At 44.4% G+C, this 16946-nt stretch overlaps 2 protein-coding genes across 6 annotated transcripts in view; one reads left to right on the top strand and one right to left on the bottom strand.

The window, feature by feature from the left end:
* Positions 1–16946, bottom strand: part of LOC117366212 (spindlin-W-like) — a 53490-nt gene that overhangs the window by 9935 nt on the left and 26609 nt on the right. The gene's annotated exons all lie outside the window — the stretch shown is intronic.
* LOC117366210 (survival of motor neuron protein-like) overlaps positions 6113–16946 on the top strand; it is a 72541-nt gene continuing 61707 nt past the window's right edge. The window contains exon 1 of one of the 5 annotated variants that reach the window (XM_033957444.1): positions 6113–6324. In XM_033957444.1, the coding sequence (XP_033813335.1) occupies positions 6229–6324 (96 nt within the window). In that variant the 5' untranslated portion in view covers positions 6113–6228. Of the gene's footprint in view, positions 6325–6622; positions 6701–16946 lie in introns of those variants that run through there. The other 4 variants (XM_033957446.1, XM_033957441.1, XM_033957445.1 and 1 more) reach the window with 4 other exon arrangements.

Raw genomic sequence — 16946 nt, 5'->3', positions numbered from 1 at the left:
GGCGGTCCAGAGGAAGGCGACGAAAATGATAGGAGGCTTGCGCCAGAAGAAGTATGAGGAGAGACTGGAAGCCCTGAATATGTATACCCTGGAGGAAAGGAGAGACAGGGGAGATATGATTCAGACGTTCAAATACTTGAAGGGTATTAACGTAGAACAAAATATTTTTCAGAGAAAGGAAAATGGTAAAACCAGAGGACATAATTTGAGGTTGAGGGGTGGTAGATTCAGGGGCAATGTTAGGAAATTCTACTTTACGGAGAGGGTAGTGGATGCCTGGAATGCGCTCTTGAGAGAGGTGGTGGAGAGTAAAACTGTGACTGAGTTCAAAGAAGCGTGGGATGAACACAGAAGATTTAGAATCAGAAAATAATATTAAATATTGAACTAGGCCAGTACTGGGCAGACTTGCACGGTCTGTGTCTGTGTATGGCCGTTTGGTGGAGGATGGGCTGGGGAAGGCTTCAATGGCTGGGAGGGTGTAGATGGGCTGGAGTAAGTCTTAACAGAGATTTCGGCAGTTGGAACCCAAGCACAGTAGAAACATAGAAAGATGACGGCAGAAAAGGGCTACAGCCCATCAAGTCTGCCCACTCTTCTGACCTACCCCATCAAGTCTGAGTGCTAATGACCCAGTTCCTTAGCTCGACCCCCGTAGGGATCCCACGTGGATGTCCCATTTATTTTTAAAGTCAAGCACGCTGGTGGCCTTGACCACCTGCACCGGAAGTTTGTTCCAGTGATCTACTACCCTTTCTGTGAAGAAATACTTCCTGGTGTCACCATTAAATTTCCCTCCTCTGAGTTTGAGCGGGTGCCCCCTTGTGACCGAGGGTCCCCTGGGGAAGAATATATCGCTTTCCGCCTCGACACGACCTGTGATGTACTTAAATGTCTCAATCATGTCTCCCCTTTCTCTACGCTCCTCAAGAGTATAGAGCTGCAGTTTGCCCAGTCTTTCCTCGTATGGGAGACTCTTGAGTCCGGAGACCATTCTTTGGATTCTTGCCCAGAAATAGCTAAGAAGAAAAAAATAAAAAAAATAAAAAATTTAAATTGAATCAGGTTGGGCAGACTGGATGGACCATTCGGGTCTTTATCTGCCGTCATCTACTATGTTATGTATGTTAGATCAAGGGAAAAAATGCAATAGCATTAAAAAGAAGTCTGAGAGCTACAGACTCGAGACTAGAAGCAAACAAAGAAAAAAATACCACCGGATAAGAAGGTGGAAACAGGCAGAGAAAAAGACACCAGGAAAGAAACCGAAACCACTTTTGATATCAACAAGGGTGAGTGGCTGGTGTCCTGGCAGAAATCAACAAATGGGCTGAGAAAGATGTAAATGAAATGGACGCAGCCCAAAGAAAAAACCAATGAAGAAATCAAAGATTCCTGAGTTGGAGTGGACCGAGCAGGAAAATGAGAAGAAGAAAGGGCTCCCTAAAATTTGAGTGGACAAAGAGAGAACCCATGTTGACTGGGTCACCATGCATCATGGTGGTAACAGCTCTCGTGAGCTTCATGAAAAAGCTCAACAGGAGAAGAAGCGAAGGGAATGCATATAAAAATATGTTCGCCCAATCCAGGAGAAAAAGAATTGTTGAAAGTAGCTGCTAGGAAATTCAGCTCCCCATGAAAAGCAGCAAGAGGAGATGACCAATCACCTCCACGGTCACAAAAACAGGGCCTCCTGACATAACTGGAGAGAGCCCTAGACTCCTTGCTCAATCACATGTAGTGTAAACCCCTGAATTGGCTTGCAAGGAAGGAGGACTTGAGGACAGAGTAGATGATGAAAATCATGAGGTCCTAAAATCCTATATAATAAAACGCTAGCCGCGCATGCGCACTCAGACCTGCGTGATCTGTAATCCCTGATCCGTAGGTCCGTGGCCAGAGTGCGTATGCGGCGGCCAGATCGGGAAAGCACAGCAGAGCCAGCGACTACCCCCTCCCGCCTTCACTCACTGCCAAAACCACCACCTCCTCCTTCTCGCCGTCTCACCCGCGTTTAAATGGAGAGAAAAGCGCTGCACCGCTGTTTTCCTTCTGATTTGGTTTCCTTGCTGACTCGGACTGCTGCTTCTTCACGTCATCACCAGTGTTGCTGTCACTATCACTGTCCTGCCCTTTTTCCATCTGTTCTCTGGAACTGCCACACGTGCCATAAACTGCCACAGGCTCCACCACTGTACACATCGCAGAAGCATTAAGAGAAAAGCGCTGCACCGCGCTACCGCTGGCTTTGCCGTCTTCTGTCCACTGCGGCCAACCCTAGCAGAAACAGGAAGTAGTCAGAGAGGGCGGGCCGCAGTGGATAGAAGATGCCGAAGCCAGCGGTAGCGCGGTGCAGCGTTTTTCTCTCAATGCTGCTTCTGCGATGCGTACAGTGGTGGAGCCTGTGGCAGTTTATGACATGTGTGGCAGTTCCGGAGAACAGATGGAAAAAGGGCAGGGCAGGACAGTGATAGTGACAGCAACACTGGTGATGACGTGAAGAAGCCGCAGTCCAAGTTAGCAAGGAAACCAAATCAGAAGGAAAACAAAGCCCGTGCTGAGGGGGCCACTTCAGAAAACAAACAAAAACAGCATGATGAATGTTGAGAAGCTAACAGGAGAGGAAGCTACGAATGAGACAGAGAGGAAGGAGCCCTGTGCAGATGTTTCTGCCCCAGTGAATGGCGAATTTGCAGCCCAGCAGAATGAGAATGGTGAAGACAAGAACCGGGAAGAAGACCACAGTTTGGGTAGTGTAAAGCAAGAGGTGCCGACTGAATATACACAGAATGACACACACATTGATGAAGAAAGAAAGAAAGAAAGAAAGAAAGAAAGAAAGAAAGAAAGAAAGAAAGAAAGAAAGGGAAGGAAGAAAGGAAGGAAGAAAGAAAGAAAGGAAGGAAGGAAGAAAGGAAGGAAGAAAGAAAGAAAGGAAGGAAGGAAGGAAGGACAGTGGCCAATGAGAGAGAGAGACAGAAAGAAAAAAAGACAGACAGACAGGCAGTGGCCAAGGAGAGAGAGAGAAAGAAAGAAAGACAAACAGCAGCCAAGGAGAGAGACAGAAAGAAAGACAGACAGACACATCTATTCTAGCACCCGTTAATGTAACGGGCTTAAAAACTAGTATCATAAGAAAAATTAGGGAAAAAAATCCAATGCCTGGCAGTCGAAAGACCCTGAGGCTGTAGAATGCCCATATAAACCCCCCAGGCAGAAAAAAGATGCAGCAAGCATGAAGACCATGCAAGGAAGTAACAAATAAAAAGGGAACCTCCGTAGAAACTAGAGGAGATCAAAGATATACAAGCTTTGAGAGACAAGCCCTCGCCTGGTACCATTGGAAAACAAAAGACCACTGAGGAGTACAAGAATGTATTCTGACCCATGGCATAACAGAAACAGGAGAATGCCTGTTGTTCAAAAGAAACAACATTTGGAAGACTGAAACAATCTGAAAAAGAAACACTCTCAGAAGAGTGGAGGTAAAAAGTACCCCAAAGTAACATAGACAGGAAAAATGGATACGGAAAATGAAACGGTAAAGAAAATGAGATGGGTGAGAAAAACATCTGAACCATCTCTCAGGGAAAAAACAACTGGGAAAAAACCCGGATGTTAAGGAAATGGAAAAACAAGAAGGCCCTGTAATCGAATAGATGTGGCCAGCACAAGCAGATACCCCCTGAATCTGGGAGGAAACAAATCAAACTGGTAAGAATACAGCTCGGAAGCCATATGAATTGGAGCCTGTAGCGGCTGCCCGGAAAATCAGAAAGCAGAGCCATGAGGTCTGAGATCCAGAAAAAACACCATCATTCAATGGCCTTGACAATTAAGAGAAAGATCAGTAAATGAAGATAACCCTGAAAGGAGAATTAGCAGGAGAAAAACAGGAAGGACTGCCTAAGATCTAAGATCCCATGTAGACTCTCAAAAGAAAACAGTCTGAGAACAGGGTGAAAAGATTAAGTGGAGAAAGCCTCCAAATGAAGAGAACTGATAGGCTAGGCTTGTAGGAGTACATGAAAAACTGATAAGACAGCTGCCGTGAAAGTGAAAACTGCTACACAGATGCGGCCAGAGAAATTCACTAGGTCCATAATGAAGAGGAAACATGTTCCAGTACAGCCCCAGGAACACCTCTCCAAAGCAGACTTATGCAATAACCTGTCCTGTTGAGTAATGATAAAGACACAATAAAACAGGGAAACCAATTCCACAGAAATCAAACAAGCAAGGGCAAAGTGGAAATGTCCAATCGAGATGGTGCACAAAAACAGTGTCTTTCAACTCATCTGATAAATCCAATGGTCTTTATTAATCCAAAACAAAATTGTACATCCAAAGCAACTCAATGACTCGACATGATCACGTTTCGGCCATCCGGCCTGCATCAGGAGTCTACAAATTATGTATATAATATAAACAATAAAAAGTGAATAAACATAATTATACATAAAAACATGAACAACAAATATTAAAACTATATAATGTTAAAAAAACAGCAAAGAATAAACAGTATTTAAAAGGACGACATTAGTTAAAACAAAGACCTGCTGTGTCTGCACTAAATTATAAACGACCATAAAAGAGCTTTTTATCGAGGCAAAAATGAAAATTAACCCAAAAAAACAAAACAAATGAGCTCTGCATAAATAATAAATTAAAAATGGCTAATCATAAAAACATGTATGGATAGAAGAAATACAGTAAAACAATAATTTGTTTAAAAAATAATCATCCAATACAAAAATATATAATAAAAATATTGTGAATGACCTATGGGCCCTATGGAATAAAGAGTACTGGTCGTGAAGAAACTAAAAAAAAAAATGACACTCTTTTTTTGAGATTACGAAGATTATGTACAGACATTGAAGAGTTTGAGAAACAGGCCCCTTCAATGGCACGTAACTTCATTGCTAGGGGGTATCCAGAGAAGTGCGTTAAGGACTGCTACCGAAAAGCACAAACAAAACATAGAGAAGAATTGTTGAACCCAGTAGGTGTCAGGTCCAAACCAGAATTGGTATGCACCCTTAGGTTCTCCCACCTCTCCAGTCACATACAAAGCATTATCAGAAAGAATTGGCATATTTTACAATCTCACAGTTGTTTTGAAAAGATTACACCAGTCATAGCTTTCTCTAGGAATAGAAACCTTAGAGATGTGTTGGTTCCCTCTACTTTACCAGAAGCATCATCCACTTATACTGATCCAGTTGGACATATACCATGTGGGCACTGTTCGGTCTGTAGGCATAGTATGACTGTGGTAAGTTATGACCATCCGATCACTGGTTTCAAGGTTCAATTAAAAGAATATAGTGATTGTCAGACTTAACAAGTTATTTATGCGATCATATGCCCCTGTAAGAAATGGTATATTGGCAAAACCAAACGCATGATTAAGACGAGAGTTATTGAGCACAGGAGCTGTATCAGTAGGAATGTGCAATCAGCCCCAATTGTTGCACATTGGTATGAAAATAACCATTGTATTGATGATTTAAAATTTTTCGTATTGAGGGTTGTAAAGACCAAATGGAGGGGAGGTGACCCAGATATTCTGCTTATGCGAGAGGAACAACGCTATATTCATAATTTTAACACCATTAGCCCATATGGGCTGAACATTGATTTAGATTTGAGACCTTTTATGTAATTTTATGTTTTTAGCTATTATGACCTTGTCTGCAAATTTGTCTGTGCTTTTATAAGTTTGGGTCATATTATATTCTTTTAATCATATTATTTAAGCTTTGTACTTTTGTATGGGTTGCAACATTCTGTTATACATTCTCCATACAAACATGTTCAATATGTGACCCATTTTTTATTCCCATTTTCGCATATATATATATATTTTTTCTTTTTCTACATATTTTTCACATATATATATTCATTTTTAATTTTTTTATGTTGGGTGTTATTGACATCAGTTCTATATCCATTCTATTGTGGTTTTTTCTCTCCCCCTTTATTTTTATCACTCATTCTCAGGTGTTTCCATGGTCACTGTTTATGTTTCAACCCTCATTTTCAATTAGGTCTGCCACTCTCTCTCTATATTTTTTTGGGTTCTGTTGGTTGAGAAACAGTTTTATATCGTCTCTTTTCTCATTTATATCACTTTATTTTCTTTATTAATCTTTTGTTTTCATCTTCTGTGTTCTACCCCGATTTTGTGTGTTTCAAGCCTCTCTTTCGTTTTATGATGTCAACATGCTCATTATAGGCTTCCTTTTTAAACCACGCCTTTTCCCGACTAAGTTTTCTCTCATTGCATGGCTGTGTGGTTTTGCAGCATTTACAAACTTGGTAAGTTTTACGATTTTTCTGCAACTTTCATTTTGTTTTTGCTCTTTCATATTGTTTTTCTGGTGTTCCTTTTTAAAATGCTTTCAATGTATTTGCCTGTTTACAATGTCATTATGCTTAGTTTTGTTCGTTTGGGATTTTGTTTCCCCTCCCCTCTTTTTTTCTGTTTTTCTTTCCTCTTCGGTTTCTCTGTGGCACTTGCAATTTGTTTTTAACTTGGTTTTTGGTTTGTTCACAATGGGTTCTCCTTAGGCCCCCTCTTTTTGCATTTAGTTTTTAATCCATTGTATTTTATTACTGCAGGAGCAATGGTATGATTGTTTCACTTTTGACCATTTGCCATTTAAAGACTACTTGCTACCCAAAGACTTCTAAGGTACAATTATTTTGGCCTCTTCATTAATTGTTAGTCCTTTCTTTGTCCTATTGAACTAGTTTATATGTGTCAGATGCAACATAGGTTTTTATCATATTATTGTTTTCAAGTTTTCATTATCTGTTCATATTTTTCTTAAAGAAATCATTTTTTCCATCCATAATGACTACTTGAGCCATAAACTGTTTGTTATTAATTTTATTACATTTAAACTATCCTTATTTGAGTTTTATATTGCGACTCATATTGGTTATATATATATATATATATATTTTTTTTTTTAAAAAAATTTTCTTCACGATCAGTACTCTTTATTCCATAAGACCCATAGGTCATTCACAATATTTTTATTATATATTTTTGTATTGGATGATTATTTTTTAAACAAATTATTGTTTTACTGTATTTCTTCTATCCATACATGTATTTATGATTAGCCATTTTTAATTTATTATTTATGCAGAGCTCATTTGTTTTGTTTTTTTGGGTTAATTTTCATTTTTGCCTCGATAAAAAGCTCTTTTATGGTCGTTTATAATTTAGTGCAGACACAGCAGGTCTTTGTTTTAACTAATGTCGTCCTTTTAAATACTGTTTATTCTTTGCTGTTTTTTTAACATTATATAGTTTTAATATTTGTTGTTCATGTTTTTATGTATAATTATGTTTATTCACTTTTTATTGTTTATATTATATACATAATTTGTAGACTCCTGATGCAGGCCGGATGGCCGAAACGTGATCATGTCGAGTCATTGAGTTGCTTTGGATGTACGATTCTGTTTTGGATTAATAAAGACCATTGGATTTATCAGATGAGTTGAAAGACACTGTTTTTGTGCACCATCTTGATTGAGTAATGATAAAGAGACACTCAGATGCAGACCAGATCTGTAAAAAACAGATCTGCAAAAACAGGTACTGAAATTGAAAAGCGGCTACATGGAATGTATACACAAATGTATGCCAAGTAAAACCATTCAGGCAGGAAAGGAATCTAGTAAGCCCATTTGGCTAACCGGTCCCCAGCTTTATCCACTCTGCCCAGAAAGACAGAAGCCTACACACTAACCGTGAGGATGAACTCCACCAGGAGGGAAACAATGACACATGTTAACCGCTTCAAAAGGCGTGTCAAAAAAGTTCCCATAGAGATCAAGGAACGGAAGTAAAGGACCCTTGAGATAAGTACAAGAAAGGAAAAGACATTCCGTAGGAAAAGAAATTACTGTACAAAGTCAACTCCCAAAGTTGCAGAAAATTCCCTAATGGATCTGTAAAAAAAATAACGTCATGCAAATATGAAGGCTTTGCGAACCCCACTCAGGGGAAGAAAGCACATGTGATGAAGAAGCACCCACTAGAGAATGACACGGTGGCGGTTTACCCGCGGCCACCGCATTTTAGCCGCGGGTCACCCGCCGAAAACGGGGAGGAAAACTAGCAGTCGCTGCGGCGATGGGGACAAGGCCATTCACCGCCCGCGGGGCGGTGAATGGTCTTGTCCCCCGCAGTGAGGCATGAAGGATCGCGCGGTCCCCGCAGCTCACACCCGCCAGCCCAATCGATTCTAGTGTTTAGCCAGCTCTCTCCCTTCTCCTCACCTTAGTTTGTAGATTTTCTTTTTCGGCGACCCGCACGCTATCAGAGAGCCGCGCACCCGCTGCTGCTCAGTGTTCAATCTTCTGCTCTGACGCTACCGGAAACAGGAAGTTGCAGCAGAGCAGAAGATTGAACACTGAGCAGCCGCGCGTGTGGCTCTTTGGGAAAGCGTGCAGGTCGCCGAAAAAGAAAACCTATAAACTAAGGTGAGGAGAAGGGAGAGAGCTGGCTAAACACTAGGATCGATTGGGCAGGCAGGTAGTGGCTGCGGGGACCGTGCGATCGCTAGTGTTCCCGGCTCAAATTGGAAGGAGGGAGTGAAAGGGAAAAGGATTCTGGGCCAAGGGCAGAAAAGAAAAACCCACAGCAGGAAAGAAAGGGAAGGACTGGCAGGTGAGCCAGATGCTAGAAGCAGGGGGTGGGGGGAAGAAAGAGGGAAAAAAGCTAGATGGGGTTGAAAAGAAGAGACACACTGGTATGGAAGAGGAAGATAGGGGAAATCTGGACACAGGAAGGTAACAGAAAGAGGGGAAATTATGTGCATGGGGCATAGGGACAGAGACATAAAGGGGACATGCCATGGGGATGGTATATGGACACAGGGGGGGGGGGGGCAATGACAAATACATAGGGGAGATATTAGAAATGGAGAAAATAGGAGCACAGAAGCGAGATGGTTTGTGGGGATGGGACAGGGACCGAGCTTGCAGGCTCCAGTGGCTTGCACAAATTACATTGTAATGTGCCATGAAAATAAGAGGAAGGAAGGTAGATAGGCCACGCGAGAGGAGCTGAAGGGTAGTAGAAAGGAACAGATGGTAAAGGAGGGAGGGAAGGGTGGTGGTGGAAAGGAATAGAACAGACACTGAAGGAGGGTGGAGAGGAACAGACCCCCAAGGGAAATGTGGAAGACAGAGTGGGAAGAAGACAGATGCCAGACTATGCGGGAGCGGAGGGAAGAAGATGGGTGCTAGACCAATTGGGGGGGGGGAGGTTAAGGGAGAGGCACAGTAACAGCAAATGGAAGACGCAGAGAGAAGACACACAGTGGATGGAAGGAATTCAATGAGAAGATGTGGAAAGCAGAAACCAGACAACAAAGGTAGAAAAAAAAATTATATTTATTTATTTATTTTTTGCTTTAGGATAAAATAGTATATTAGTTGTGTTGATAAAAATTTATAAACAAAGCCCTGCCAGCTGAACATCTCTTTCTCTAGTTCAGCAGCAGGAACTTTGATTTATAAGAAAGGAATAAGCTAAATATTACAGTACTAAGGCTTATATGGATGCAGCGGGGACGGTGACGGGGCGGTGAATGGGATGGCAGTGGCGGTGACGGGGCGGTGAAAGGGATGACGGTGACGGGGCGGTGAAGGGAACGGCGGTGACGGGGCGGTGCAGAGGATGGTGGGCCGGTGACGGGGACAGATTTTTTCCCCGTGTCATTCTCTAGCACCCACCACTTCAGAGAGAGATGGGGTGTCCAAAAGACACCCCAAGCCTCTCAACCAGGCAAAACCAAGACCAAAAGAAGATCACCGACGGTGTGGACTGGTGTCGGATTCCTGGCTGCGTCGATGGGAAACTGCGCTGAAGACAAGTTCCACCACAAAACAACCACATGGAGGAAGATTGGGCAGGAAAAACCAGCCCGGAACAAGAGCCATGCAGAGGGGAGAAAAGAAAATGACGATCCATAAGGCCCCACAAGGCCAAACCGACAATGGTAAAGAAAAAATAAAGTTTAATTGGTTTTTTTTTTTAATGTAGTATGGACTTAAGAAAGAAATAAAAAGAAGAAACTGACAAAAGTCAGTAAACTGCGAGAGCGGGAAGGCAGCGAATGAAAAACTTTCCAACAGCCGTTGAAACTCGACTTCTTAGCTCCGTGGAAACTAAGAAAATGAGGGACCACGCGCCTACGTTGGGCGGGAAGGCACTCATGCATGCGCGGTGCGGGCATCAGGAACTTTTTCAAGTTCTTGAAGTGTCCGTACCAGGGCTCAGTCGGTGACGTCACCCATCAGTGAGAATATGCTGCCTGTTTGTCCTGGGATAAAACCAGTCTTGATCGTAAGATCCAGAAGCGAGGCATCACAAAGAGGCTCAAAAGGAGCTTTGACAAGGCCCGACAAAACCACATCAAGGTCCCAGGATGGGAACAGATTCTTAACAGGTGGCTGGACCCGCAGAGCCCCTTTCAAGAAATGAACCACATCTGTATGCAATGCCAATGAGGACCGGCCATCCCGAGCTCAGAAACATGAGAGACCGGCCATCCGGACTCTTAAGGACGCCACAGTGAGGCCAGACCAGCCTGGAGAAAGGCAAGAACACTAAACACAGAAGCCGAAAAAGCGTCAACCTGATCCTGAGTACACCAATGTTGGAAGATACTCCACGCCTTAGCATAGGCCGACACTGTGGAAGACTTCTTGGATTTGAGAAGCATAGCAATCACCAGCTCCGAATAGCCTTTACGTTCTAAGGCCGCATGCTCAAGAGCAAAGCGACCCGAATTTTCCATGGCCACCGGGCCCCGAGCAAAAAGGTCCAGGGAGGCGCTCAATCGCATCAGATCCGCGTACCAGGGTCTACGCGGCCAATCAGGAGCCACTAGAAAGACTCGACCTGGATGAGTCGCAATTCTTCGAAGAACCCTGCCTATCATTGGCCAGGGTGAGAAGACAGAGAACAACATCCGGAGACCACAGCTGTACAAGGGCATCGATTCCTTCGCTTCCGGGCTCAAATCTGCAGCTGAAGAGCAGCGCGTTCCTGTTGTTTGCTGTGGACATAAGATCAAGGTGGAGTTGTCCCCAACGTCGCACAATCTGCTGAAATGCCAGAGGTGACAGGGTCCATTTGCCGGGATCCAGACTCTGACGACTTAGGAAAGTCCACTTGAACATTGTCCACTCCAGCTACATGGGACGCAGTCAGCGCCTAGAGATGACATTCCGCCTAATGAACAGAAGCTGAGCCTCCTTAGCCAGAGGAGAGCTCCTGGTTCCACCTTGTCTATTGGCATTTGCCACTGCCGTCGCATTGTTGTAAAAAAACTCGAACAGCATGCCCCTCCAGACGATTCTACAACGCTCTCAGGGCTAGCCCGTAGCACCAGCCTGTTGATGGACCACTTCCTCTGTGGCGGGGTCCATTAGCTCTGAAGGGGACAACAATCTCAGTGAGCCCCCCAGGCTAGAAGGCTGGCATCCATGGTTATAACAGTTCAGGAGGCAATCTGTAACTGGACGCCCTTGCTGAGTGATTGCAGGCGAAGTCACCAGGCCATGCTTGTTCTAGCCTCCAATGTCCATGGCAGAAGCATCTCCAAGGCATTCTAGTGTGGCGCCCACCGAGAAAGCAAGGCACGTTGAAGCAGACGCATGTGTGCCCTCGCCCAGGGGACATCCAGCACAGTTACCATGGAGCCCAACACCTGTAAGTAGTCCTACGCTGACAGAGCCTACCTCTTTAACAGAGCTGAAATCTGCAAATACAGCTTTCATCTGCGAGGTTTGGGCAAGTAAACATAACCCTCTGCAATATCGAACAGAATTCCCAGGTATTCCAGGGACCACGTGGGCAACTGGTGGTTCTTCCGGAAGTTGAAGATCCAGCCCAAGGATTCCAGTACCTGGAGCACTTTACCACCGTAAAAATCCCCTTGTCCAAAGAGGACGCTCTGATCAACTAGTTAACCAGATACAGGTGAACTTGCAACTAGAGAATGACACGGGGAAAAAATCTGTCCCCGTCACCGGCCCACCATCCTCTGCACCGCCCCGTCACCGCCGTTTCCTTCACCGCCCCGTCACCGTCATCCCTTTCACCGCCCCGTCACCGCCACTGCCATCCCATTCACCGCCCCGTCACCGTCCCCGCTGCATCCATATAAGCCTTAGTACTGTAATATTTAGCTTATTCCTTTCTTATAAATCAAAGTTCCTGCTGCTGAACTAGAGAAAGAGATGTTCAGCTGGCAGGGCTTTGTTTATAAATTTTTATCAACACAACTAATATACTATTTTATCCTAAAGCAAAAAATAAATAAATAAATATAATTTTTTTTTCTACCTTTGTTGTCTGGTTTCTGCTTTCCACATCTTCTCATTGAATTCCTTCCATCCACTGTGTGTCTTCTCTCTGCGTCTTCCATTTGCTGTTACTGTGCCTCTCCCTTCACCCCCCCCAAATTGGTCTAGCACCCATCTTCTTCCCTCCGCTCCCTCATAGTCTGGCATCTGTCTTCTTCCCATTCTGTCTTCCACATTTCCCTTCAGGGTCTGTTCCTTTCCACCCTCCTTCAATGTCTGTCCTATTCCTTTCCACCACCACCCTTCCCTCCCTCCTTTACCATCTGTTCCTTTCTACTACCCTTCAGCTCCTCTCGCGTGGCCTATCTATCTACCTTCCTCCCTCTTATTTTCATGGCACGTTACAATGTAATTTGTGCAAGCCACTGGAGCCTGCGAGCTCGATCCCTGTCCCATCCCCACAAACCATCTCGCTTCTGTGCTCCTATTTTCCCCATTTCTAATATCTCCCCTATGTATCTGCCATTGCCCCCCCTGTGTCCATATACCATCCCCATGGCATGTCCCCTTTATGTCTCTGTCCCTATGCCCCATGCACATAATTTCCCCTCATTCTGTTACCTTCCTGTGTCCAGATTTCCCCTATCTTCCTCTTCCATACCAGTGTGTCTCTTCTTTTTAACCCCATCTAGCTTTTTTCCCTCTTTCTTCCCCCCCCCCTGCTTCTAGCATCTGGCTCACCTGCCTGTCCTTCCCTTTCTTTCCTGCTGTGGGTTTTTCTTTCCGTTTTCATCCCCTTGGCCCAGAATCCTTTTCCCTTTCACTCCCTCCTTACAGTTTGAGCCGGGAACACGGGTGATCGCACGGTCCTCGCAGCCCCCACCCGCCTGCCCAATCGATCGTAGTGATTAGCCAGCTCTCTCCCTTCTCCTCACCTTAGTTTGCAGGCTTTCTTTTTCAGCGACCTGCACGCTTTCCCAAAGAGCCGCACACGCGCGGCTGCTCAGTGTTCAATCTTCTGCTCTGCTGCAACTTCCTGTTTCCGGTTGCGTCAGAGCAGAAGATCGAAACTGAGCAGCGACGGGTGCGTGGCTCTCTGATAGCGTGCGGGTCGCCGAAAAAGAAAATCTACAAACTAAGGTGAGGAGAAGGGAGAGAGCTGGCTAAACACTAGAATCGATTGGGCAGGCGGGTGTGAGCTGCGGGGACCGCGCGATCCTTCATGCCTCACTGCGGGGACAAGACCCATTCACCGCCCCGCGGGCGGTGAATGGCCTTGTCCCCGTCGCCGCAGCGACTGCTAGTTTTCTTCCCCGTTTTCGGCGGGTGACCCGCGGCTAAAATGCGGTGGCCGCGGGTAAACCGCCACCGTGTCATTCTCTACTTGCAACCCCATCGTCCTCAGATGAGCTGCGACTACCATCATCAGAGCTGAAATCGATAATGCTGACCAGCATATGAAACCTCAGAAACTTGTGGTGAGCTGGAAATATGGGGATATGCAGGTACGCCTCTGTAAGATCCAAAGAGCTTGTCACTGGCTCTATTGCTCGAATATCCAGCAAGCGCTAAACTGTAGCTTGGACTCTGCGTGCTTTTTCCTGACCCCCTGCAGGAGAGGTCACGAACCAATTGGACAGAGGTTGGTCGAATTCCAGCTTATATCCCAATCGAATAATTTCCAATAATCACTGATCTGTGTTAATGCGCATCCAGGCAGGCAGAAAACTCCAATAGCCGACCCCCTATCTTTTGCTGGCAGGTCTGGTAGAATGGGCAGCAGCAGGCTGGGAATGTCTGTAGTCCGCATATCGACCTCTGAAGTTCTGTGAAGATGTCTGCAATGAGAGGGGGAAAATTGTTTTTGGTGCCACAAAAAGTAGAACAAGTGCCCTTAGGGCTGGCCCGCCTATCCGGCAGAGACTTAGGGTGTCGGTCCATCATAGTATCCATGAAATCATCAATCCTATGCCAAACAATAACTGCCCCTTAAAAGGCTGATGAGCCAGAGTTGCCTTGGAGGTGGAATCTCCAGCCCACAGCCGAACCCAGAGCATTCGGCGGGCCAATATCGAATAGGCTGAGACCTTTGCCATTACCCTCACATGGTCATATAAGCCATCCACCAAGTAGTCCGTCCCAGCCATAAGAAGCTGAGGAGGAGCTACTGCCTCAGTCTCGAGCAGCCGAGCCAAACAAGTGTGGGTCACAAATGACATAGCCACAGTAGCTTCGACACCTAAATTTGCTCTCTCAAAAAGTGTCCTGAGGATCACATCCACCCAGTGATCCTGCATATCTTTAACACAACACCCCCGTCACTAGATAGCGAAGTGCACCGGGCCACAAAAGGAATCCACCTTGGGTTGTCCTAGCAGCTGCTTACACTCCTGAGCCAGAGGATACAAATGAGACATGACCCGAGCATTCTGCAAGGGACCTTCTGGAGAGTCAAACTGTTCTGTGACTAAAACACTCAAATCCAGATGCCAGGGAAAAATGGCAGACTGGGTGTGAAATTGGAAGAAAAGGAAGGAAGGGGCTTGCCATCCAAGCCCAATTCCTCAAGTCAGGGAGTACTGCAACTTTAAACAAACACATCACAGTCAGGTCTTCTCCAGGATCAGGAGCCCCTAAGGAATCCATGGACCCAGTATCTCAAGCCAGATCCTCCAATCTGGGGAACAAATGATCAGCGAGGTCTGGATCCGCTGCTGTAGTCTCCTGCATAGACTGTGAAACAGCCGTCCCTGAAGAAATACTGGCACTGTGTGATGGCGGAGGGGCAACACCTGAACATCCAGCAGCCAGACCCCTTGATGGAAACTTGGACCATAAAAATTTCAAAATTTCAAGAACTCCAAGAAGGCATTTGGACCCTGAGGCATAAAGGCTTTTTAGGCTGCGGAAGATCCGTCACACAGATCAAATTTGTAAACTATCCAACCCACACTCTGATAAGAACATAAGAAGTTGCCTCCACTGGGTCAGACAAGAGGTCCATCGTGCCCAGCGGCCCGCTCCTGCGGCGGCCCATCAGGCCTATGACCTGTGAAGTGTTCCTGACTATTTCTAAAACCTACCTCTACTTCTATCTGTACCCCTCAATCCCCTTATCCTTTAGGAACCTATCCAGGCCCTCCTTGAACCCCTGTAGTGTGCTCTGGCCTATCACAACCTCCGGAAGCGCGTTCAACGTGTCCACCACCCTCTGAGTAAAAAAGAACTTCCTAGCATTTGCTCTAAACCTGTCCCCTTTCAATTTCTCCGAGTGCCCCCTTGTATATGTGGTTCCCCTCAGTCTGAAGAATCTGTCCCTGTCTACCTTCTCTATGCCCTTCAGGATTTATTGCAAATTAACAAAAATGGGGGTCTAGGATGACTTATACTTCCTTTAGTACAATTTTTCTCTCGCACCTACAGTGCTTTAAATTATAAATAATTACATTTATTGGCACACTTATTTTGGATCTATAGAAAGTAACTTAATTTAAAGATAGAACTTATCTCCAGACTATAATGAGGTTGAAGTATCATAAATATGCATAATTCTCAGTAAAGAGACCTCTTATAACCTAGATGTTATTTCAAGTCTTCATTCTGAAAGCATATGGTGTAATCATCTACTTCAAAACCTCTTTCCTGCCTATAAATTAGTTTATTTCTTTATAAATTTATTGAAATATTGTTAAAAATGTTTATTAATGAGATGATTCAAGAACCAACTAACTAATTGGGGAATATAATTTAAAATTGTTAAGCTTAATCAGTATATATATATATATATATTATTATTCTAAATGTATACTTTATACAAGAGCAACAACACTTATCTTCATGGCTTTCCAGCCAGAGCCAACGTTGGAGGACCATGAACTGCCCGACGCTCACATTGTATTCAGAGCGTTTCAGCTAATGAAAAGCCTTCTTCGGGGGACAATCATACTGTTGTGCCACTATGGAGAAAAAAAAGTTCTATCTTTAAATTAAGTTACTTTCTATAGATCCAAAATAAGTGTGCCAATAAATTTAATTATTTATAATTTAAAGCACTGTAGGTGCGAAAGAAAAATTGTACTAAAGGAAGTATAAGTCATCCTAGAACCCCATTTTTGTTAATTTGAAAATCTGTCTCATGGCAGACAAACAAAGCCGCAGAACCAAGCCACAAAAAGAAATGTGGCCACCCCAATGGGCTAGCTGAGTGTGAAATCACCTGCTTCTGTGAAGGAGGCTGAACCAGTAGTTACCGCCCCCCACCCCTGACTGCAGCGCAAAAATACTTTAAATGCAGCAATTTTTCCAAAATTTGGCAAGAATCCACACAAGGAGACTTTTCCAGCAGTTTTCCTGGCAAAATTTTGAATTTTACAGAAGCAGGGAAAGTTTGAAAAAAGCTCATCAAAAATTCAAAATGGCCGACAGACCTGAATTTACTTCAAAATCACGCCAAAAAAAAACCACACATAAAACTTTTTAAAATTACAAAAATAAATTTCAGATGGGGAAACAAAGGAACACTAGGAAACCTTCAAAACCCCTCTCAATTACTGTTTAAAAGATCGATTTTGGAGCTTCTGAGCTCCAAATCACAGTTATAG

This window comes from Geotrypetes seraphini, chromosome 8, assembly GCF_902459505.1.
Source record: "Geotrypetes seraphini chromosome 8, aGeoSer1.1, whole genome shotgun sequence".
NCBI classification, from domain to species: domain Eukaryota; kingdom Metazoa; phylum Chordata; class Amphibia; order Gymnophiona; family Dermophiidae; genus Geotrypetes; species Geotrypetes seraphini.
This window is presented reverse-complemented; position numbering and strand designations above follow the sequence as displayed.